We start from the raw sequence: 23,723 nt of genomic DNA, 5'->3' as shown, positions 1-23,723 counted from the left end.
TATCAATGATCAACAACTAATTTCACAGACTTAAAAATTTTTTTTTTTAAATAATAATAATAATGTGCGAATATTGTACTATCCAGGTGTGCATAGCTCTTAGGGACTTACCCAGAAAGACTCACAGCTGTATTCGCTGCCAAAGGTGATTGTAACATATTGACTCTGGGGGGTGAATTCTTATGTAAATTCGATTTTAGTATTTCATTTTCAAGACATTTGCGAAAATGTATAAAAACATGTTTTCACATTGTCATTATGGGATATTGTATGTAGATGTGTGAGACAAAAAAATACATTTGATCCATTTTGAATTCAGGCTGCAACAACAAAATGTAGAATAAGACATATAGGTATGAATACTTTCTGAAGGCACTGCATAATGAGTGCAAAAGTGTATGTGTGTGTGTGTGTGTGTGTGTGTGTGTGTGTGTGTGTGTGTGTGTGTGTGTGTGTGTGTGTGTGTGTGTGTGTGTGTGTGTGTGTGTGTGTGTTGTGTCAGTATGTGCGTTTGTGTGTGTTTGTGTTATACACTGTATGTGTGTTTGTATGTAATGTATGTGAACGTGTGTGGGTTTCGTGTCATTGTAGTGTGAGTTTGTATATAGTGTGTATGTATAGTCTTGTGAGTGTACATAGAGTGAGTGCAAGATAGGGTCAGCGTAGGTAGACCAGGTAACCATTTCAGTAATTATTGAATTAAATGCGGGAATAATGACATGCAAATCTGGGAAGCTTCGTGTTCACATTGCCCTAAAAAAGGGAACCGAAACCGTGTATTTCAAGCTAACCGAATTCAGACTACCTCTCTAGATGGTCTCATTTCGGTTCGCTTTGGGGGCTCTTTTGACAGGTCTCAGTTCCTTTTGGAGTGTTCACACTGCACAGAAAAATGAACTGAACTGCACTGAGTTCACAAAAATGGTCTGAAAGGTGCCAAGTGTGAAAACACCCATACTCACATCGACCATGTAGAGCGAGATCACACAGTCATCCGTAACAGGGGCTTTCAAGCAAGACTCAGTGTTGTATTTCTCGAAGTGAGCATAAAAGGCATTTAGCTCGTTTGATAGTTCTGCATCACTGGGCATCTCATGGCTGGATTTCCCTTCGTAATCTGTTATCGTCTGCAAAACCTGCCACATAAGACAAGCGTCGGAGTTGGTGTCCTTTTGCATGTTTGATATTGCGTCGGAGGTCGCAGCAGGCTTTGTTGTATGTGTCCATGTCCGTGTCCTGTTCCTTGTAAGGAGTAGCTCTAGCCTTTAGCCCAGCGCAGATATTGCCAATAATCAATGTTTTTGTTTTGGTTACGTTCGTATTGCTACTGTGGGGACGACGTTGTCTATGCTGCACTTAATGATGAAGCCTGTTACTGATGTGGTAAACTCCTCAATGGTATCGGATTAATCATGGTATTGCAGCACTCTCTGCGGTTGTGACCTTAAAATGGCTGATAGGATATGTCAATAACACAATAATCAGCAAGTGTGTCTTCGTAAGGAAATTAGTCTAGTAGGGGCTTGAATGTGCCATTGAATGTGAACATAGAGAACCTTGAAATTGAATAAATTCAGACAGTAACTAAGCAGATCGTTGCACTGGCAATAGCAGAGGTTGCAGGGCACACCCTTTCTAAAGAATGGATCAGATTTAAAGACAGTGGTGCGGTTTTGGAATCGGAAGTAGTCATGTGCTTCAGATATGGTGACTTCCTAGCTGACGTTCCATGTCTCACTTTGTAGGGGTGGTGGTCTGTATCGCCTCAAATCTATATTAGAGCTGCCTAGGAGAGTAGGGGGCAAGGGTGGGTGTGAGATTGGGTGTAGATGTGTAGATTTCAGAAGTGATGGCTGACATGACGTTCCTTGTCTCTCTCTCCGTAGGGGTGGTGGTTTGGGCCTGGTACTAGCCAGCGCTGGCTTCGGCATGCTGACCGCCCCCATCATGGAGCTGCACAATCAGAAGGGCTACTTCCTCCACCACATCATCTTCGCCTGCTGCACCCTCATCTGCATCATCTGCATTCTCCTCCTCCCCGAGACGCGCTACCAGCCCCTGCCCGAGACCCTGGCCGACGGGGAGTGTTACACCCGCCAACCCCTGATGCCCCCCAAGAAGCCTGGCGAACAGCGCCTCCTCCTGGCCCAGTCGGAGAGCAGCAGGGACTACACCCGGGTCCACGACACACCACTGCACGAGGCGGCCGCCACCACCGTCTTCACCATGGACTCCACGGCATCCTCCGCTGTTGACCTCACGGCACCGTCGTTTATAGTTATTTTGCCGCCCCCCACTACAGAGTTGACGTCATTCCAGCCTGAGCCTGATCCTGATACTGTGCCCCTGGTTAAGAAAGACCTCAATGGGAAATCCGTTACGCCCCCATCTGGTACTCCCATGGCGGCCCTAGATAAGGCAGACGTTGTACTGCCTAGTAAAGAGCACCTGTTATCTTCCACACCTAGAAATAGTGCCCTCACTCCCTCCAATTCCCTTCTGAAGTCCACTGAAGATTCTACTGATATACCCCTAATTGAGATTCTACTGATATACCCCTCAGCCCCCTCCCCTACTAAGGACGTTACCACTGCCACTGATACAGAAGACCTCCCTACCTCCATCTTGGTCAACCCCATTCCCCCTGTTATTGAAACCCATCCTATCTCTTCATTGGACTCAACCACTCCACCAGTACTTGATTCATCCTCTACCTCCACATTGGACTCTACCCCTCCCCCTGTCATAAAAAACACCTCTACATTGGACTCTACCATTCCCCCTGTCATAGAAACTCCTTGTACCTTGGGCTCTACCACTCACCCTGTAATTGTCCCTATCCCCCCTTCTCCAACACCCTCCCCTACTGTCATCAATGACATTGTTCCCCTTCCCCCCATGGTCGACTTTACCACTCCTAATGATTCTACTGACCCCATCACCACAGATTCTATCATTCCCATTATAATAGACTCTGTAGATGACAAACTCCCCCCTCCTCCTACCCATAATTCAGACTGTACCATTCCCCCTGTCACAGACTCTGTCCATACTCCAGAGTTGGACTCTTCATGTGTTAAGGATGTTGTTGTCTCTCCCTCTTCCCCTGTCGTAGCTCATTCCCCTGTTCATTACCCCACCCCCCTATCACCACCACTGCCACCCATTGACTCAGTTCATATCCCAACAACAGTGGACTCTTCCACTCCCCCTGTCATAGACACTGTTCACCCCCTCACTGTGGACTCTACCACTCTCCCCATCACAGACATTGTTCAACCCCTTACATTGGACTCTACAACTCTGCTTTTCATAGACTCACTTCTCCCCAACATAACAGACTCTGAGACCACAGAGGCGGCCCCTGCTTCCACAATAATGGACTGCACCATCTCCTCCCCAATAGACTCAGGTATCCTCCCCGTAATGGATTGTGCCATCTCAGAAAACAGCGCTGTCAACGGGGTGGTGTCTTCATGATCCAAGGCTCCACCTGTGGAACAAGGAGGTGGGCCCCTCCCTCATGGAGGAAGAAGCCCTAGACAACCATGTCACATGACGGGGGTCACTAACTGGTCTGTCAGGCCTCAGACATTTCAGCTGCTCTGTCGGGAGACTGCAAGTGACAAACAGGAGGGTAACAGCTTGAGCTTGGGCCAAGTTTTTTTGTGTCATACATCTTACTGGGAACAGCCAGAGAACAGGACAGGGTTGTGGTGACAGTGATGAGTGGTTAGGGACAGTTCGAAATTTACTGGGAGGGTAATGCGTTTTTTCCCCTAGGTTTACATTCACCCTATTTGCAGGTTTTACTATATGATTTATTCCATCATCTGCTTGCATGCACCTCCCCTATATCAATATGTTTTGGAGGTTCCATTATGCACTGCACTTCTCCACATACTAACTATACCACAAGCCAATATAGTCTACCAGTCTAACTGTCTATCCTGCCCTCTATCCACCTTTCATAGTGACAATAGTGGTAGGTGGATAGTTTGTCCAGATCTGCAATAACTAGCGATCATACCACACATAATATCATTCAAAGCTGCACCAATATAAGTGTAGAGACCAGGTGCATCATTGCGCATGAAAGAACAGTGAAGACATGAGATATGCAGCTCAAAAATCTCCCCTATACTGTAAATCTTGTTTTAGGGACTGTACAATTATTCTACCTAGACTAGCCTAGAACACATTATTGCTTTCAAGTCAGTACATTTTACTCTAGGCTGTGAACTGCAGTGAAAATGTCATTTGAATAATATTTCATTCCATTCATTCCATTTGGCTCAATTGTTGGTCTGCTCTAGAACAAGGGTCTCCAACAGGTCCAGTAGATCGCATCCCACCTATGAGTAGCTTGCAGCCCACCTATGAGTAGCTCGCAACCCACCTATGAGTACCTCTCAGCCCACCTATGAGTAGCTCGCAACCCACCTATGAGTAGCTCGCAGCCCACCTATGAGTAGCTCGCAGCTCACTTATGAGTAGCTCGCAACCCACCTATGAGTAGCTCGCAGCCCACCTATGAGTAGCTCGCAGCTCACCTATGAGTAGCTCGCAGCCCACCTATGAGTAGCTCGCAACCCACCTATGAGTAGCTCGCAGCCCACCTATGAGTAGCTCGCAGCCCACCTATGAGTAGCTCGCAACCCACCTATGAGTAGCTCGCCAAATAATTCTGAAAGTACATGCAATATTCACATGGCCCACTGCAAACGGTCATCAAACAAATCTCTCAAGTATCAGACACCGCAGCTTCCCAGCTACTATCTAATAAATGCAACGTTGGCATTATCCCACCCCTGGTTAGCCACTAAAGGCCTTAAAAGACAAACGTAAAACAATATCTGCCAATTAATTTTCCAGCAATATTGCCCTGGTCTGTCTGTGTGATGCACGCGTTTGTCTATCACTTCATGTGGAGCCAGTTGATGTGATAACTGTCTTGTGGGTTTCCCCAAAGCCTTCTCAATCAAATGTTGACTGCAAAGTCATGAGTAAGTATATCATTTGTGTCTAAACTGAACAAAAATATAAATGCAACATGCAACCATTTCAAAGATTTGACTGAGTTTACAGTTCATATAAGAAAATCAGTCAATTTAAACAAATTCATTAGGCCCTAATCTATGGATTTCACATGAATGGGAATACAGATACGCATCTGTTGGTCACAGATAAACAAAAAAATTATAATAATTAAAGTAGGGGCGTGTATCAGAGAACTAGTCATTATCTGGTGTGACCACCATTTACCTCCCACAGCGCGACATCTCCTTCACATAGAGTTGATCAGGCTGTTGATTGTGGCCTGTGGAATGTTGTCCCACTCCTCTTCAATGATTGTGCAAGGTTACTGGATATTGCCGGGAACTGTAACACGCTGTCGTACGCTTCGATCCAGAGAATCCCAAACATGCTCAGTGAGTGACATGTCTGGTGAGTAGCCAGGCCATGGAAGAACTGGGACAGGAACTTCCAGGAATTGTGCACAGATCCTTGCGACACGGGCCATGCATTATCATGCTGAAACATGAGGTGATGGTGGCGGATGAATGGCACCACAATGGGCCTCAGGATCTCGTCACGGTATCTCTGTGCATTCAAATTGCCATTGATAAAATGCAATTGTATTTGTTATCCGTAGCTTATGCCTGCCCATACCATAGCCCACCTCCACCATGGGGCACTCAGTTGTAAGGCCTCTTGGACGTACAGCCAAATTCTCTAAAATTATGTTGGAAGTGGCTTATGGTAGAGAAATTAACATTCAATTATCTGGTAACAGGTCTGGTGGAAATTCCTGCGGTCAGTATGCCAATTGCTCGTTCCCTCAAAACTTGAGACATCTGTGGCATTGTGTTGTGTGACAAAGCTGCACATTTTAGAGGGGCCTTTTATTATCCCCAGCACAAGGTGCACCTGTGTAATGATCTTGCTGTTTAATCAGCTCCTTGATATGCCACACCTGTCAGGTCGATAGATTATCTTTGCAAATGAGAAATGCTCAGTTACAGGAAAGTAAACACATTTGTGCATAACATTTTAGAGAAATAAGCTTTTTTTGTATGGAAAATGTCTGGGATCTTTCATTTCAGCTCATGAAACATGGAAACAACATTTTTTGCAACATTTTTTACCAGGTATATTCACAGAAAAAAATTATCTTGTACACTAAGGACCTGGCGATGAATTGCAGGGGAGAGGAGAAAAGGAAGAATGTGCCTATTTGAAAACTTGAAAAAATGTGTAACTCGAGACGCATTACATTTTTAAGCTTTTCATGCTAGAAAAGGTTGGAGACCCCTGGTCTAGAAATACACAGTAGCAGGCCATTCTGGCATTATTTTAAGTTCTGATACTGAGATGCGCTGTCTGTTACGGATCCTCATTCTCCTAAGTCGTGCTATAATAATGTGGCCACATATGCTCCCAACAGGCCCAGTTGTTCAGGAAAGTGTCATGCGTGCTCTGCCTCCGAGCAGCTATTCCTCGCGCACCTAGAACCTAACACTTCAATATAGCCTAAATATTTGTAATTTAACTTTTGGATTACCTTTTACGTGTGGCATAAACAACCAACCAGTCACAATATTTGAATTGGATTAAGCTACTTCAAAAGTCTCCTGTAGGCTACATGCGTACATTTGTCCAACATTTTATTCAGGCATTCAAACTGTCCAGATTGTGGTGTTGAAAACGCAAACCATGATGTTGAAGCAACCGAAGTCCGTATAATTTGCTTATTGGTTGTTGTCCATTGGCACAGAGACCTGTTGGTGGAAAATTTGTTGCATATATTTTATATAATTATAAACCGGGTGGTTGGAGCCCTGAATGCTGATTGGCTGAAAGTCGTGGTATATCAGACTGTATACCATGGGTATGACAAGAAAAAATATTTGTACTGTTCTAATTACGCTGGTAACCAGTTTATAATAGCAATAAGGCACCTCAGGGTTTGTGGTATATGGCCAATATATCGTGGCTAATGGCTGTATTGAGGCATTCCGCATTGCGTTGTGCATAAGAATAGCCCTTAGCCGTGGTATTTTGGCCATATACCACACCCCCTCGAGCATTATTGCTTAAATATGGCATCAACATTTTGAAAATCTGATTTCCACCTAGCTGATCATTGTCTGTAGCTTGCTCTGATTGTGGTGTAGGTCTAATGAAACAGGCCGGGAGCGTTAGCTCTGTCCATGGTGGTCGTCGAACTCTCAACCTTCTGGCCCGTAGCCCTACGTTGCATCGACTGTGCCACAAAAGCAGGATGAAGTGGAAAAGTCACATTTATAGACACAGGGTCACTATAGTTATTGTTATTTGTGGTCACAAACATTATTTAGAGTTAATTCTATGAGGGGGGACGGTGTGCAATTATTTTTTACAATACAAGGGGAGTGTTGTTTGAAAATATTTTTTACTTTGAGGATGGGGGGTGCCATTTTTTTAGTACACCTCAAAAATGTTGAACTGTCCCTTACTCAGCCACAGTCTGAAACTGTCAGTAATTATGAAGTCGTCAGCGTGTGACTTTGTTGTTGTTGGGGGAATCCTGAATGCTATTTTAGACTGAGAGACTACCAGCCAAAACTCCATTTAGAATCCTTTATCCCAAAGGTTAGTTGGGGATTCCATAAATACCACAAAAAAAAACATTTGACTGTACATTTGCCTCAACTGCAGACTTAGATGTATGTCCAATGTGTTTGATGATGTACATTTGCCTTATCATGTAGAAAAAAATACTTCAAGAATACAAAGCAGAATTTTGAATGTCAACACTGCCAGATTTCTCCTAATTGTTCTTGTTGTCGCTGAAATTAGTACTCAGAAACCAATTGGAATCTGTGTAGGGAAAAGAGCAATTTGCCAAACATGAAAAACCAAAAGTAAATTTTGCTGCCCGAATGAACTGCCAATCGAAGGGCAATAAAGACAAGTATTGGAGGTATTTTGATGTATTAGACAATGAGTTAAAATCACAAGTGAAACATCTCAAGACTCCAGTCCTTGTAATACAGGCATGTGTGTATGAAAGGTTAGAGAGAAGGAGAGAATGACTTGAACTGAAGAGGCATGCTCCAAAGTTAAAAAGACAATAGACTGTTTATGTCTGAAATGACAGTAGAAAAGGAGAGCTTTACCGGTGATGTGGTTTAAGTGAGTGGTCAGTTGGTCCTGTAGGGCTATGTTGTGATTATTGACGGTGTGGTCCTGAAAGTGAAACATTTTTTTTTTTTTTTTTTACTATTTCCCTGTTTCATGGGACTGAAGCGTCATCTTTTTATTTTTCCACTCTTTTCATAAATGAAATGAATTGTACTGTATGCAATGGATCTTGTAAACGTGATATTGTAGATAAAATTGCATACTTAATGTTGTTGTGCTACTGATGTTGAGCTTGATTGCAAAAATAAGAACAAAGATTTCCACTATAATCTCAAGGGGCGTGTCCTTAGTGTATACAGCTAGCCGGCACTGTCACCATTATTTGTGTGAATGTAAGTGGCACTTTATCCTTTGCTATGGGGACAGAGCATGTAAACAAAAATGTGAACTTTTCCACGAAACAAAGAAGTGATGTTAAAATGTTACCTAAAAAGGAACAAGAGCCATCGCTCTGAAATGGACACATGAATGACAAAAGTATTTTGTCAAATATATCTGTCATTGCCACCATCTTGTGTGTATTGTGTATGTGTCATTTGCATATTTGTTGTAGTAAAAATATTTTTTGTGTATTCCCTAGAAAAATATACTTGAAAATATTTTCATTTCACCAAAGTATGCAAAAATTATATTTTTGTGATATTGACTAAAATTCTGCTACATTTTGAAATGTAGGCTTACCCCTCTCTGTTTTTGTTGGATTTGTAATTCAAAATATTAACAATCATTAACATTAAGTACTTATTTCATTGTAATCAATACAGACATGATAGAGAAATGCTGTGATCTCTTGACTGTAAAAAACAACAAACATCTTTGATTATTTTTATTAAAATTGTGATGAGGAGCTTTCTTCTTCTTTTTAAAACCCAAATGGCTAGTGTCAACGTCATGCTTTACCAACATCTGTTATTGACTGACTGTTGACAATAGTACATACCCGACAAACAAAATGGTGGCTATCAGTTCACTAATAAGGCTACTACATCCAATTGTGCAGAGATCTGTGTCAATTGGCCACTGTTTACAAATACAACATCACTAATTTATTGTAAAGCTTCTTTTCAAATCTCATTGATTGATGTCAAATGCCATGGAGTCCACATTCTTATAAAGTGTGTTTATTACTATGTATTTAACCAGGAAAATACAATGGCTTTGGAGGTGTCCAAAGTGTTGTGTATGATGCAATAGCAGCCAAAATGATCACTCTACTGTACACTAATCATACAGTAGTCATCACAACACATACTGTCATGTATTTCTATGGATGTAAAAAATAACTATGATAATACTAAACGTGTAACAACATACTTTATGTTAATTCTCTGGTTATTTCCTGGTAAGTAAGCATGCTGTTAAAGAAGATATTATTTTCTTGTGAGATTAATTCCTAATACTACCCTGTTCACAAGACTGATGATGCAGAAAGGATATGTGAAACAAGTTAAACTTCAGTACACCCCTATATGGGCCTACTCACTTCTTAAATCTCCAATACACCCTAGGCCTCAAAGCACAATGTATCCTGCCAACTCAGAGTAGTTAACTCAGGAGTAAAGTCTCCCCTAGTTACAGATCTAGGACTAGCTTCCCCCTGATCCTAAACTTAACCATTGATTGGGAAGCTGCTAAACTGACCCAAGATCAGTGTCTAGGGGCAACTTCACCCCAGTCCGATTAGCTTGTTTGGCTAGCAGTGATGTGAGGAGGCTGCTGTTGTGAACAGTCTGTCTGAGCACTCTTATCACTTCAATAACAGACTCAACATGTTGTATATGTACAATACAATACACTTACTTTACTGTACATTCTGTCACTGTACTGTCTATTCACACTGGAACAACAAAATAGCTCAATCTTACAGATGTTAAAGAGGATATTGTCTGCAGCTGTACAGTAGTTCTCACCGCCCATTTCCTGAAATGCAACCTCACCATCTCATTGGTTCGCTGAGACACACATGCACTGACACACACAGGAACAAATGGTGTAACCTCACATGTAAAATTTGATTTTTAATTTGCATTCTGGTCATTTAGCAGATTCTCTTATCTTCAAATGTCACAATACAACACATTGCAACCTTACATTACAGTCTCAGATGTCATATGTAATAGCAAAGTCAGCACCAGGCGCTAGTGTATGGTAAGAGTTGGGTGATGGCTTGGAGAGTGGCTATAGTTAAACAGAAAAAGTAGATAGACCATAGAATACATTCAGGTAAAGATGATTTTCTCTAGGTTCATAGGTTGTTCATAGGTTGTGCCATCATACAGTGGTTTGGAAAGGGTTTTCAACTGAACAAATCAGGTTTTCAACTGATCAAATCTTCACTCATCCTACATGCAACCAAACATCTATATTGGTGAAATGAAAAAGAACCCTAATATGGCACAGAGTTTCTGTTGGTGCAAGATTTGAAAGAAAGAATGTAAAAATGACAGACTACTAGTCACATTTTTATTTGGGGATTTTGAATAATGCACTTGCATATAAGCCACGTGGCGTTGTAATAAACGTCACTATTTATTGATGAATGGTGTATTCCTGGGTCTTTGTTGAGTTAATCGTTCTTCAGACTATTTTCAAGACACCTCTTGATACGGAATCTTGAGGTGTTTGAGTTGTCCCTTGTTTTACCAGTTGATGTCCTCTCTATCCCAAGATCATGCCATGGGTATAAAGTGTGTTGATGCTATATGTTGAGGATCAGTTTTCAATATGTCACTTGCTTATTGAATTGAGGCTGTGCTAGACAGTCATTCCATAAATGTGGTTTAGTATTTTGTATTTTTATTGATCTTTAAATTATTAGACCATTCTACTCAACCAACTATTAACCCACTGATGCTGCCAATATATTTATCTGCTTGGAAAACTCTGATTTTAACCACTTCCTGTTGTATAATGTCATACAATACCTCAATACCCTGTAAACATGCTCCTAGGGGTAAACTCTTCCCCGCTCTACTAAACAAGTGATCAATAAAAACGAATATGTCTGTCTTGAGAATGGCATTGACAACATTGTGGATGATGTAGTTGCAGAGCTACATAACAATGCGCCATGTTTTAGACGAAAAGTGATGCAGCAGCATCCTCAACCAGTCCACTGGCCCACTGCATCAAACGTTGCCCGCTGATAGGCTGGTGCGCGAGATTGGGATGCAGCGCCGGTGTGGCGTCAGCATCAACATGATGACTCTCCCTGAGCTCACCGCTCGCCCCAGTAATGTAAAAACTGCTGAGAGGCTACACATGCAGGGGTAGCAAAGAGGTTGAGGACATCGGTGTTAGCTGAGACAAAAGGCTGCTGTCTGCTTGCACCCACAAGGCATCATCATGAGGGAGATTGTTCATATCCAGGCCGGGCAATGTGGAAACCAGATTGGTGCCAAAGTAGGTGGCATGTTTATATTTGTGTACTGACGCAGTGGTTGTTATAGAGCAATAACTATTTTGTTAGGTGTTTGAAATGTTGAGACCTGCATGCTTTTTTCGCCCATGTAACTTTATTTAAAATAGGCCTATGTCGCACTTCATTTTCCAAGACATCAAATTCCCAAATACCCATCCAGTATTTTGGTATAATATTTTTGGCCTAATGTGCTATGGAAATTAGTATTTATGTAGAAATATTACATGCTATTCGATTGATATGGGTGTGGTCCTATGGACTTGGGCTAGGAAGCAAAGTGTCTGCAGTGGTGTCGCGCATCTGGGCCGATGAGTCATGCTATCACCATGCGCAATAGGGATAGGGCTACGCACGAATACCGTTCGGTATTTTTCAATGCGTCTTGAACAGGTCATAGCCAGAGCACAGAAAATATTTTTCTCTTAGTTCAAACCTTTAAACATCAGTTGCAGTACCTACATCTCTGTCCCATTCACAGTTCTGGGAGGTCATAAGTGACGAACACGGCATCGACCCCACCGGAAGTTACCAAGGTGACAGTGACCTGCAGCTGGAGAGGATAAACGTGTACTACAATGAAGCATCGGGTATATATACATATATTTGTCTAGACTGTGCATGAAGTAATCTCTGCATGCATCTGAACATGTGTTTAAAGAAAATAATAAACCATAAGCACACTGTAATATCACTTGGCTTTCCTCCAAATTAAAACAAAAGTAAATCAATATTCCCTGGTGATAAAAACTGCAGACCTCATTGGATTTGCAAAGCCATGCTCTGTAGGGCTAATCCAAACTGAGTATGTGACATTGTAACCATAATATCTGTCTGGGTGCAGTGGGCCCTGTGGCAGGGCAGGGGAAATGAGGACAGCAGAAGGTACCTGCCAATCTCTCTCCCTCCCTCCCTCCCTCCATCCCTCTCTGGCAGGGCAGGGGAAATGAGGACAGCAGCAGGTACCTGCCAATCTCCCCCCCTCCCTCCCTCGTTATTTCTCTCCCTGTATCACATCTTTCTCTCTCTCTCCTGCATCATTTATCTCTCTCTTTCTCTCTCTCCCTCTATCTCACTATATTACATTCAATGGAATTTATTGGCATGGGAAACGTATGTTAACATTGCCAAAGCAATTGACAAAGATAATAAACAAAAGTGAAATAAACAATCAAACAGCAAACTCTATATCTGTCTCTACATCGGGGGTCATGTATACATCTGCAGTCTCTGTAAAACCGACCCAACCCTAATGTTTGTCTGCTGTCTGTGTGTTGGTCTGATATTTCTTAGCCAGGGATTTGAAGGTAATTGCCATGCAGCATCCCATCCTTTGTCTCCGGCTCTTTGCCATACTGAGCAGTCAGTCTTCTTTGCCAAACCAACCAGGCTGCAGAACCTAGGTCCTATGAGGCCAACATGTCCTGTGGTTAGCTCTGATCATATTCCCAGTGTGTGCAAATGCTAAGCAGTATTGATCCCTCTTATTTCACAGTTGTCAGGCATAAATTGAGCTTGCATGTGTGTGAGCAACTCTGCCATCCATTATTGTACATGCATTGTGCATTCATCAATAAAAAGTTTCCTAAAATAACAAGGCACTAATTCATAGAGAGATGTGTGTAGCAGCATGTTAACCCTCATACTACCAACATATTTTAGATACATGGATTACCAACTAGGGTCATTGTCCCCAAGAGTAATCTATTGGAAAAAGCAACCTTCATAGAAAATGTAAAATTAATTCTTATCAAAATATAATTAGACATGTAAATAATGTTATCTGAAATAAAATTAAAATAACTAAACAGACGGTTATATTTGCAAAATTACAGTTAATTTGCATATTCTGGAAAACAAAAATATAACATTTTCCCATAAATAATGTGCAGCTTTTTTCCAAACTACAAAGTACTAAAAAGCAGATTGACCATCATTTGATTGTAGTATCTTTTAGTTTTTAGACTTTTGGTACTAAATACTAATTTTGGCAAATTTATGTGGCAAAAAACGACTGCCATTTAAAGGGCAGTACAACAACATTTAAATATACTTAATTGTATTCACAAAAAGTTATTAATCTATTGATCCTGAGTGACAATGACCAAAAACATGGCTTAGTTTTCTTTATTTACTTAGCCCACAGCCAGAATTAGCATTGCTGCTAGTGAAACAATGGGAGTGGCAGGGCCTATTTTAATTGTTTTACCTTTATGGCAGGATGCTTACAAATCCTCAAAGTCACTTCAAACCAATGTTATAGCAACCCAAATACCACATAAAGTTGCACATACAGTACCAGTCAAAGTTTAGACACACTTACTCATTCAAGGGTTTTTCTTTATTTCGACTATTTTCTACATAGTCGAATAATAGTGAAGACATCAAAACTATGAAATAACACATATGGAATCATGTAGTAACCAAAAAAATGTTAAACAAATCTAAATATATTTTATATTTGAGATTCTTCAAAGTAGCCACCCTTTGCCTTGATGACAGCTTTGCACACTCTTGGCATTCTCTCAAAGAGCTTTATGAGGAATGATTTTCTAACAGTCTTGAAGGAGTTCCCACGTATGCTGAGAACTTGTTGTCTCATGCACGTCGTCCGTACGGTTATACATGCGGAGACAACTACCCACAAATACAAAAGGAAAAAAGGCTGCCTAAGTATGATTCCAAATCAGAGACAGCGATAGACAGCTGTCTCTGATTGAGAAACCCGGCCAAAACATAGAAACAGAAAACATAGAAATAAAGAAACTAGACTGCCCACCCTAGTTACACCCTGGCCTACCCAAAATAGAGAATAAAAGCCTCTCTATGGCCAGGGCGTGACATGTTGGCTGCTTTGCCTTCACTCTTCAGTCCAACTCATCCCAAACCATCTCAATTGGGTTGAGGTCAGGTGATTGTGAAGGCCAGGTCATCTGATGCAGCGTCTCACAAAGACACAGTGGTTGAAACCAAACAACTCAAATTCACATTCATCAGACCAAAGGACACATTTCCACCGGTCTTATGTCCATTGCTCGTGTTTCTTGCCACAAGCTATTTTTTTCTTCTTATTGGTGTCATTTAGTAGTGGTTTCTTTGCAGCAATTCGACCATGAAGGCCTGAGTCACGCAGTCTCCTCTGAACAGTTGATGTTGAGATGTGTCTGTTACTTGAAATCTGTGAAGCATTTATTTGGGCTGCAATCTGAGGTGCAGTTAACTCTAATGAACTTATCCTCTGCAGCAGAGGTAACTCTGGGTCTTCCTTTCCTGGGGCAGTCCGCATGAGAGCCAGTTTCATCATAGCGCTTGATGGTTTTTGTGACTGCACTTGAAGAAACTTCTTAAAATGTTCCAGATTGTCTTAAAGTAATGATGGACTGTAATTTCTCTTTGCTTATTTGAGCTGTTCTTGCCATACTATGGACTTGGTCTTTTACCAAATAGGGCTATCTTCTGTATACCAACCCTACCTTGTCACAACACAACTAATTGGCTCAAACACATGAAGAAGGAAATAAATTCCACAAATTGACTTTAAACAAGGCACACCTGTTAATTGAAAGCCATTGAAATCAACCTCATGAAGCTGGTTGAGAGAATGTCAAGAGTGTGCAAAGCTGTCATCAAGGCAAAGGGTTGCTACTTTGAAAAATCTGAAATATAAAATATATTTTGGTTTGTTTAACACTTTTTTGGTTACTACAGTTGAAGTCGGAAGTTTACATACACTTAGGTTGGAGTCATTAAAACTAGTTTTTCAACCACTCCACAATTTTTTTGTTAACAAACTCTAATTTTTGCAAGTCGATTAGGACATCTACTTTGTGCATGACACAAGTCATTTTTCCAACAATTGTTTACAGACAGATTATTTCACTTAGAATTCACTGTATCACAATTCCAGTGTGTCAGACGTTTACATAAACAGCTTGGAAAATCCCAGAAAATGATGTCATGGCTTTAGAAACTTCCGATAGGGTAATTGACATAATTTGAGTCAATTGAAGGTGTACCTTTGGATGTATTTCAAGGCCTACCTTCAAACTCTTTGCTTAACATCATGGGAAAATCAAAAGAAATCAGCCAAGACCTCCACAAGTCTGGTTCATCTTTGGGAGCAGATTACAAATGCCTGAAGTTACCTTGTTCAATCTGTACAAACAATAGTATGCAAGTTTAAACACTATGGGACTACGCAGTCGTCATACTACTCAGGAAGGAGAAGCGTTCTGTCTCCTAGAGATGAATGTACTTTGGTGCAAAAAGTGCAATTCAATCCCACAACTACAGCAAATGACCTTGTGAAGATGCTGGAGGAAACAGGTACAAAAGTATCTATATCCACAGTAAAATGAGTCCTGTATTGACATAACCTGAAAGGCCGCTCAGCAATGAAGAAAACAAAAACCGCCATAAAAAAGCCAGACTACGGTTTGCAACTGCACATGAGGACAAAGATCGTACTTTTTGGAGAAATGTCCTCTGGTCTGATGAAACAAAAATAGAACTGTTTGGCTATAATGACCATTGTTATGTTTGGAGGAAAAAGGGGGAGGATTGCAAGCTGAGAACACCATCCCAACCGTGAAGCACGGAGTGGCAGCATCATGGTGTGGGGGGGCTTTTGCTGCAGGAGGGACTGGTGCACTTCACAAAATAAATGGCATCATGAGGGAGGAAAATTATGTGGATATATTGAAGCAACATCTCAAGACATCAGTCAGGAAGTTAAAGCTTGGTCTTAAATAGGTCTTTCAAATGGACAATGACCCCAAGCATACTTCCAAAGTTGTGGGAAAATGGCTTAAGGACAACAAAGTCAAGGTATTGGAGTGGCCATCACAAAGCCCTGACCTCAATCCCATAGAAAATGTGTGGGCAGAACTGAAAAAGCATGTGCGAGCAAGGAGGCCTACCAACCTGACTCAGTTACACCAGCTCTGTCAGGAGGAATGGGCCAAAATTCACCCTACTTATTCTGGGAAGCTTGTGGAAGGCTACCCAAAACGTTTGACCCAAGTTAAACAATTTAAAGGCAATGCTACCAAATACTAATTGAGTGTATGTAAACTTTTGATCCACTGGGAATGTGATGAAAGAAATAAAAGCTGAAATAAATCATTCTCTCTACTGTTATTCTGACATTTCACATTCTTAAAATAAAGTGGTGAAGTGAAGACAGGGAATTTTTACTAGGATTTAAATGTCAGGAAATGTGAAAAACTGAGTTTAAATGTATTTGGCTAAGGTGTATGTAAACGTCCGACTTCAACTGTACATGATTCCATATGTGTTATTTCATAGTGTTGATGTCTTCACTATTATTCTACAATGTAGAAATTTTTAAAAATAAAGAAAAACCCTTGAATGGGTAGGTGTGTCCAAACGTTTGACTGGTACTCTATATATATAACATTTCCTGTAGAATAACTACTATTTGAAGAATATACACCACTACATTTAGAGGGTAGCTGGTTTCTGTATTATAGTTCTACCAACTATTCATACCACTGACAGACTTTTATGAGCTGTTTTGACTGCAACTAAGCATATATACTACCGTTCAAAAGTTTGGGGCCACTTAGAAATGTCCTTGTTTTTAATGAAAAGCACATTTTTTGTCCATTAAAATAACATCAAATTGATCGGAAATGCAGTGTAGACATTGCTAATGTTGTAAATTACTATTGTTGCTTGAAACGGCAGATTTTTAATGGAATATCTACATAGGCGTACAGAGGCCCATTATCAAGCAACCATCACACCTGTGTTCCAGTGGCACGTTGTGTTAGCTAATCCATTTTAAAAGGCTAATTGATCATTAGAAAACCCGTTTGCAATTATGTTAGCACAGCTGAAAACTGTCGTGCTAATTAAAGAAGCAGTAAAACTGGCCTTCTTTAGACTAGCTGAGTATCTGGACCATCAGCATTTGTGGGTTCGATTACAAGCTAAAAAACTCATCAGTCTATTCTTGTTCTGAGAAATGAAGGCTTTTCCATGCGAGAAATTGCCAAGAAACTGAAGATCTCGTACAACGCTGTGTACTACTCCCTTCACAGAACAGCGCAAACTTGCTCTAACCAGACTAGAAAGAGGAGTGGGAGGCCCCGGTGCACAACTGAGCAAGAGGAAATGTACATTAGAGTGTCTAGTTTGAGAAACAGACACCTCACAAGTCCTCAACTGGTAGCTTCATTAAATAGTACCCGCAAATCACCAGCCTCAACAGTCAACAGTGAAGACGTGACTCCGGGATGCTGGCCTTCTAGTGTACTTGTTCTCTTGCTCAGTTGTGCACTGGGGCCTCCCACTCCTCTTTCTATTCTGGTCTGGGAGATGTCATCTTGGGTCTGAATCAATTATGCACAGCACATTTTATTCACCCTCCCTACTTTGGAAATTCTCTGTGCTGCAAGGTGCTGCAGTCTGCAAATGAGGCTAAGTGAGAGAGTGAGACAGAGAGAGAGTGAGAGAGAGAAAGAGAATCAGAGGCAGTCTGTGCTTTGCTCTGTTTAATAAGCTGTGCGGCAGAGCATGATCAGGGGATGCCTAGTATTTGCCCTCTGTTTCCTTTGTAGATAAAGGCAAACCGTTTGTATAAACACACAGTCTCTATTTCCATAGTCCCAAATGCAAGTGGGGAGCAAGATATTTCCTCAGAACATTTTGGGTACATTTTCTCAGAATCAATGTTTACCGTGTAGGTTGTGCCCTCTGATGTGGCTTCACCATGCTATCTCACCCAGGGTAGTAAACGGTTTGGAGTAAACTGTTTCCGTTGTGCAACGAAATCTGACTAATGAATACACCCCTGATGTCCCTGCCTCTCCTCCCCCCACAGGTAACAAGTTTGTCCCCCGGGCAATCCTGGTGGATCTGGAGCCAGGCACCATGGATTCTGTACGCTCCGGGCCCTTCGGCCAGCTCTTCAGACCAGACAACTTTGTCTTTGGTGAGTAGTGGTTATCATCTAGCCGAATTCCATATCTTTTTGTGCTATCTTGCCTAGCCTGGTCCCAGATCTGTCTGTGCTGTCTTGCCCAATTGGTCATCATCATGTCCTCATCAGCTCTTCCATCTTTGATCCAAAGCATGTTATGTCTGTGACAGCATTCACTGTCATGTCCTTTGAAGCGAAGCTTAGTTTACCTTTCACATAAATGTACAGTGTGTTCTCTGTGCAACGTTTCTGCAGTTGTGTCAGGCAGAGACAGCCAGAATGGTGACTCAGCAGAATGCAGTCCAGCATGCTACTGCTGCAGTGCTCATCAGGATGGGGATATTGAGCTAAAAAAAATCCACCCCAGGACACCTTACCTATAATACTGAAAAAAAGTATAGTAGGCTTGCATTCACACCAGTACAGTTAGATTAAAACACTACTTTTATTAGATACAAATTATTCAATGTTGTTTCAATGGAATGGAATTTTCTCTTTCACTGGAAATGAATAAATAATGTACACAATGCATATGCCTGTTACTGGTGACTTGCTTTTCATTCTCCTAGATGTATGGCTAGATGTTTACTAGCACAAAGATGCTATGTCTCTAACCCAGGTTTTTCATGGGTCTTTCAGGTCAGAGTGGAGCTGGTAACAACTGGGCTAAAGGCCACTACACAGAGGGAGCAGAGCTGGTAGACTCTGTCCTGGATGTAGTCAGGAAGGAGTCTGAGAACTGTGACTGCCTCCAGGGCTTCCAGCTCACCCACTCCCTGGGAGGGGGCACCGGCTCTGGCATGGGCACCCTGCTCATCAGCAAGATCCGCGAGGAGTACCCTGACCGCATCATGAACACCTTCAGTGTCATGCCCTCACCCAAGGTGTCCGACACGGTGGTGGAGCCCTACAACGCCACCCTGTCAGTCCACCAGCTGGTGGAGAACACTGATGAGACCTTCAGCATCGACAACGAGGCTCTCTATGACATCTGCTTTCGTACCCTCAAACTCACCACACCCACCTACGGAGACCTCAACCACTTGGTGTCGGCCACCATGAGCGGGGTCACCACCTGCTTGCGCTTCCCCGGTCAGCTCAATGCCGACCTCCGCAAACTAGCCGTCAACATGGTGCCCTTCCCCCGCCTCCACTTCTTCATGCCCGGCTTTGCCCCTCTGACCAGCAGGGGGAGCCAGCAGTACCGTGCCCTCTCCGTGCCCGAACTGACCCAGCAGATGTTTGACGCCAAAAACATGATGGCCGCCTGCGACCCTCGCCACGGCCGCTACCTCACTGTTGCCGCCATCTTCCGCGGGCGCATGTCCATGAAGGAGGTGGACGAGCAGATGTTGAGCGTGCAGAACAAGAACAGCAGCTACTTCGTAGAGTGGATCCCCAACAACGTGAAGACGGCCGTCTGCGACATCCCGCCCCGTGGCCTTAAGATGTCCGCCACCTTCATCGGCAACAGCACGGCCATCCAGGAGCTGTTCAGGAGGATCTCTGAGCAGTTCACTGCCATGTTCCGCCGTAAGGCCTTCCTTCACTGGTACACCGGAGAGGGTATGGACGAGATGGAGTTCACTGAGGCTGAGAGCAACATGAATGATCTGGTGTCTGAGTACCAGCAGTACCAGGACGCCACTGCTGACGAAGTGGGCGAGTACGAGGAAGACGAGTTGGAGGATGCGGATCAGGATGTCCAGCAGCACCATGATGTCCGCCACTGAAGGATGCCAGGTAGAAGCAGCACAGCAGTCTGTATGTTATATCCACCAGTCACTTTAAATGATCAATAGGTATGGAAGGATAGAGGCGCAGAATGAGTTATTGTCGCGTCAAGATACTGTATATTGTAGCTGTTTAGCCTAAAGACTACTACTATTGCATTTCATTGTTCTTCAAATATGTCTCGAAGACCATAAGTGTAACATAACAATTATGTGAGTATTATAAATGTCATTGGTTTTCCAATTCATGCTGTGTCAATGTCAATAAAAACAACATCGTTACACTATCGAAACCGAGTTTTGTAACACTTACCTCAGAATGCATTTTCTGTCGCAAAATAAAATGGTCCTGTCCTATGACTATCACTCTCGTTAGCCTTCTTTTCATGGGAATGCTCATTGTATTCAGCAGATGAGATACAATGAACAATCCAGACTTTTCATGAGGTAATGAAGATAGATAGATACGATAAGATAAATATATGTTTTCTGGTTTTTATACAAGGTAAGCATGAAATGTGAGTCATCTTGACTATTGGTTTGTTTTCTCTGTCTGTCTGGGACAGGAGGCACTTTTTTTGATTGAAAGACCAAGATTATTTTTTATTCCTTTTCATCATGATCTGTCAGATAGTAAATCTGATTTAGGGCTGGCCAGACATGGTGACTATCCGATCATCGGGTTTAATGTGTGGGGACGTCCAATGGCAGAATATTTTGCTAATAATGCAAATCTTTGAAAATGTAAACCTAATAGGATCTTTACATATTGGTTCATCACCATATTACACACCTTTATTCCACCTGCTCAATTTGCTTGATATCGTTTACATAAAGGTCCTCTGGCAAGGCTCAAGAGTTTCCGCTTTGTTAGAGGTACAGAAAAATGTACTCAGACTATAAGTGCCGGAACCCCAGTGTTGATTATGCACATTACTACCTTTTGCCTCTTACCTTACCATCAGTCTCCTGTCTTTTACATCAGACCATAGGAGTAATACTGTATGCGTCACTTGTCTGTCATATTAGCTTAGAATAGAACATCTGAGATCAGGTCACCTATCTGGCACATTATGTGAGGTCTTGTCATGCCCTGACCATAGAAAGTCCTTATTTTCTATGGTAGAGTAGGTCAGGGTGTGACTAAGGGTTTAGTCTAGTTTATATTTTCTATGTGGGTTTCTAGTTTGTTTTTTCTATGTTGGTGTTTTGGTATGATTCCCAATTAGAGGCAGCTGGCTATCGTTTGGGGATCTCTTTGGGGATCATACTTAAGTAGCATTTTTTTACACCTGTGTGTTATGGGATATTGTTTTGAGTTAGTGCACGTAGCATTCGCTGTAGTCACGGTTCGTTATTAGTTTATTGTTTATTTGTTTTAGCCTTTACTAAGTTTCACTTTCTTTAATAAATTATGTGGAATTCAACATACGCTGCACCATGGTCCGTCTATACAAACGAACGTGACAGAATATTCCATCAACAAAGGAACAAGCAGCGTGCCCAGGAGGAGGAAGTATCCTGGACTTGGGAAGAGATTCTGGATGGGAAGGGATCCTGGATTTGGGATGAAATCCTGGCAGGACAGGATCGCCTACCATGGCAGGAGACGCAAGGAGAGAAGGGAGAACAGTGACGACGCCAGGGTTCGCGGCCACGACGCAAGCCCAAGAAGCAGCCTCAAAAAGTTTTGGGGGGGTGGTACACACTTGGTGTTCGGCGAAATTGAGGGGTGAGTCAGAGACCGTTGAGGAGTTATTGGATAAATTGGAGGAGAGTGAACGGAGGGGAGAGTTAGAGACCTTCGAGGAGTTGTTGGATAAATTGGAGGAGAGTGAAGCGAGAGAGCTGTTGGTTTGGCGTAGTATGCACGGCATTCGCCCTAAGGAGCGTGTTAGCCGTCCGATGCCACCTGAGTCAGCTCCCCGTACTGGTCCTGAGAAGTGTGTTAAAGTTCCGGTACAATTGATGCCGGCTATACGCACCAGGTCTCCAGTGCGCCTTCACAGCCCAGTACGTCCTGTGCCAGCTCCTCGCATTTACCGGGCGAGGTGTGTCATCGAACCGGTACCATTGATGCCAGCTATACGCACCAGCTCTCCAGTACGTCTCCACAGCCCGGTACGTCCTGTGCCTGCTCCTCGCACTCTCCCTCAAGTGCGCCTTCCCAGTCCGGTACGCCCTGTGCCTGCTCCTCGCACAATCCCTCAAGTGCGTCTTCCCAGTCGGGTACGACCTGTGCCTGCTCCTCGCACTCTCCCTGAAGTGCTTGTCACCAGTCTGGCGCCACCTGTCCCGGCTCCATGCCCTAGGCCTCAAGTGTCTTGTTTTTTTTCAATCAAAGCATATAAACATGTATCCTGCCTAGTGACGCACACTGTATAAATGCTACCATTCAGTTTCAGCTCCTAAAATCTCACTAGAAATTAGGTGTTTTTGGTGTAACAGTAACGTTATAATCCTAATATGCTGTGGCGGTATAGTCAGTTATGTTGTGTAAAATACTCATTCATCATTATGTGATCATGTGGGACAATGATTCAGCTTCAGAAATCATTTTCCAGATTTTTTTGTTGCCAGATCTGTGTATTCTCAAATTGAAAGCGCGCTCCAGCAGCACTACACTCCTGCCCATTGCAAACAGCAGCAGTTTAGACAGAAGCCCCCTCCCCCAACTTCTCATTACATTGTTCTGAATTAAGAGTCCAGCACCATATCACAGTAGCAATCCAGCTGGTTTTAACATCCTTATGGAATCAAATACTCCTTTAACATTTCTCTGGTACTTCATCTGTGATAATATTGTTCCTGACAGACATCAGTGATCAACTCTGAAAATCAATAGATTTCCCAATGAATTCTATAAGTGGGTGGTGGGAGGTGAGTCAGTGTGTCGTTTGAAAACTGGTTAACACTTGTAAAGTCCTCTTTGGTAGCGCCATCTTTATTTATTTTTTCGGTTGAGCAGTGATAACATCTGAACTACAGTATGTAAAGATGTCAAGGTGTGATAAGAGTGATACTATAAAACAGGATTTTCCACTCTCAATCTCCAGAAGAACCAATGAAACACTACAGGAGTGAGATTCTAAGAAAGACATTGCATGAAACCATAACACATGACTAACTGAATGTGTATGGTATATGTTCAAGTTTATTATTCTCTCAAAATCAGAAAACATTTCATCAAACCTTTAAGCTCACAATGAAGGACAGACATACTGCAGGCAGACGCCATATCTCATGACGCATACAGTATAATATATTAGACATGAAAGCTTGCAGCCAGGTCAACATCAATCTCAAACTTTAATGCAGGGGTGTCTAACATAACGGCAGCGGGTTCTTTGAGTAAAAAAACAACAATAAATATATATATATATAATTTGTGGGGGGATACGAACTATTGATAACACAGTATGTTTTCAATATACATTAA

General features: G+C 42.3%; 2 protein-coding genes across 3 annotated transcripts in view; both read left to right on the top strand.

Annotated features, from left to right (window-relative positions):
* LOC139387448 (solute carrier family 22 member 23-like) overlaps nucleotides 1-6,131 on the top strand; it is a 75,947-nt gene extending 69,816 nt beyond the window's left edge. The window contains exon 10 of the mRNA XM_071133631.1: nucleotides 1,887-6,131. Within this exon, the coding sequence (XP_070989732.1) occupies nucleotides 1,887-3,480 (1,594 nt within the window). The 3' untranslated portion in view covers nucleotides 3,481-6,131. The remainder of the gene's footprint in view (nucleotides 1-1,886) is intronic.
* Nucleotides 6,132-11,376: 5,245 nt separating this feature from the next.
* Nucleotides 11,377-20,644, top strand: LOC139387206 (tubulin beta-2A chain-like). Of its 2 annotated transcripts, XM_071133280.1 has the most exons (4): nucleotides 11,377-11,589; nucleotides 12,087-12,195; nucleotides 18,453-18,563; nucleotides 19,191-20,644. In XM_071133280.1, the coding sequence occupies exons 1-4, from the start codon at nucleotides 11,533-11,535 to the stop codon at nucleotides 20,282-20,284; spliced, it is 1,371 nt and encodes a 456-aa protein (XP_070989381.1). In that variant the 5' UTR covers nucleotides 11,377-11,532; the 3' UTR covers nucleotides 20,285-20,644. The 2 variants fall into 2 exon arrangements, with proteins under 2 accessions (XP_070989381.1, XP_070989382.1); XM_071133281.1 differs by lacking the exons at nucleotides 11,377-11,589; nucleotides 12,087-12,195 and adding an exon at nucleotides 12,456-12,567.
* The last annotated feature ends 3,079 nt before the right edge of the window (nucleotides 20,645-23,723 follow it).

Source organism: Oncorhynchus clarkii, chromosome 28 (assembly GCF_045791955.1).
Source record: "Oncorhynchus clarkii lewisi isolate Uvic-CL-2024 chromosome 28, UVic_Ocla_1.0, whole genome shotgun sequence".
NCBI classification, from domain to species: Eukaryota; Metazoa; Chordata; class Actinopteri; order Salmoniformes; family Salmonidae; genus Oncorhynchus; species Oncorhynchus clarkii.
This window is presented reverse-complemented; position numbering and strand designations above follow the sequence as displayed.

Coding starts and splice junctions, on each gene's coding strand:
- LOC139387206 (XM_071133280.1), top strand. CDS start 11,533: ATGAGGGAGATTGTTCATATCCAGGCCGGGCAATGTGGAAACCAGATT. Junction 12,196..18,452: donor GTACTACAATGAAGCATCGG/GTATATATACAT, acceptor CTCCCCCCACAG/GTAACAAGTTTGTCCCCCGG. Junction 18,564..19,190: donor ACCAGACAACTTTGTCTTTG/GTGAGTAGTGGT, acceptor TGGGTCTTTCAG/GTCAGAGTGGAGCTGGTAAC.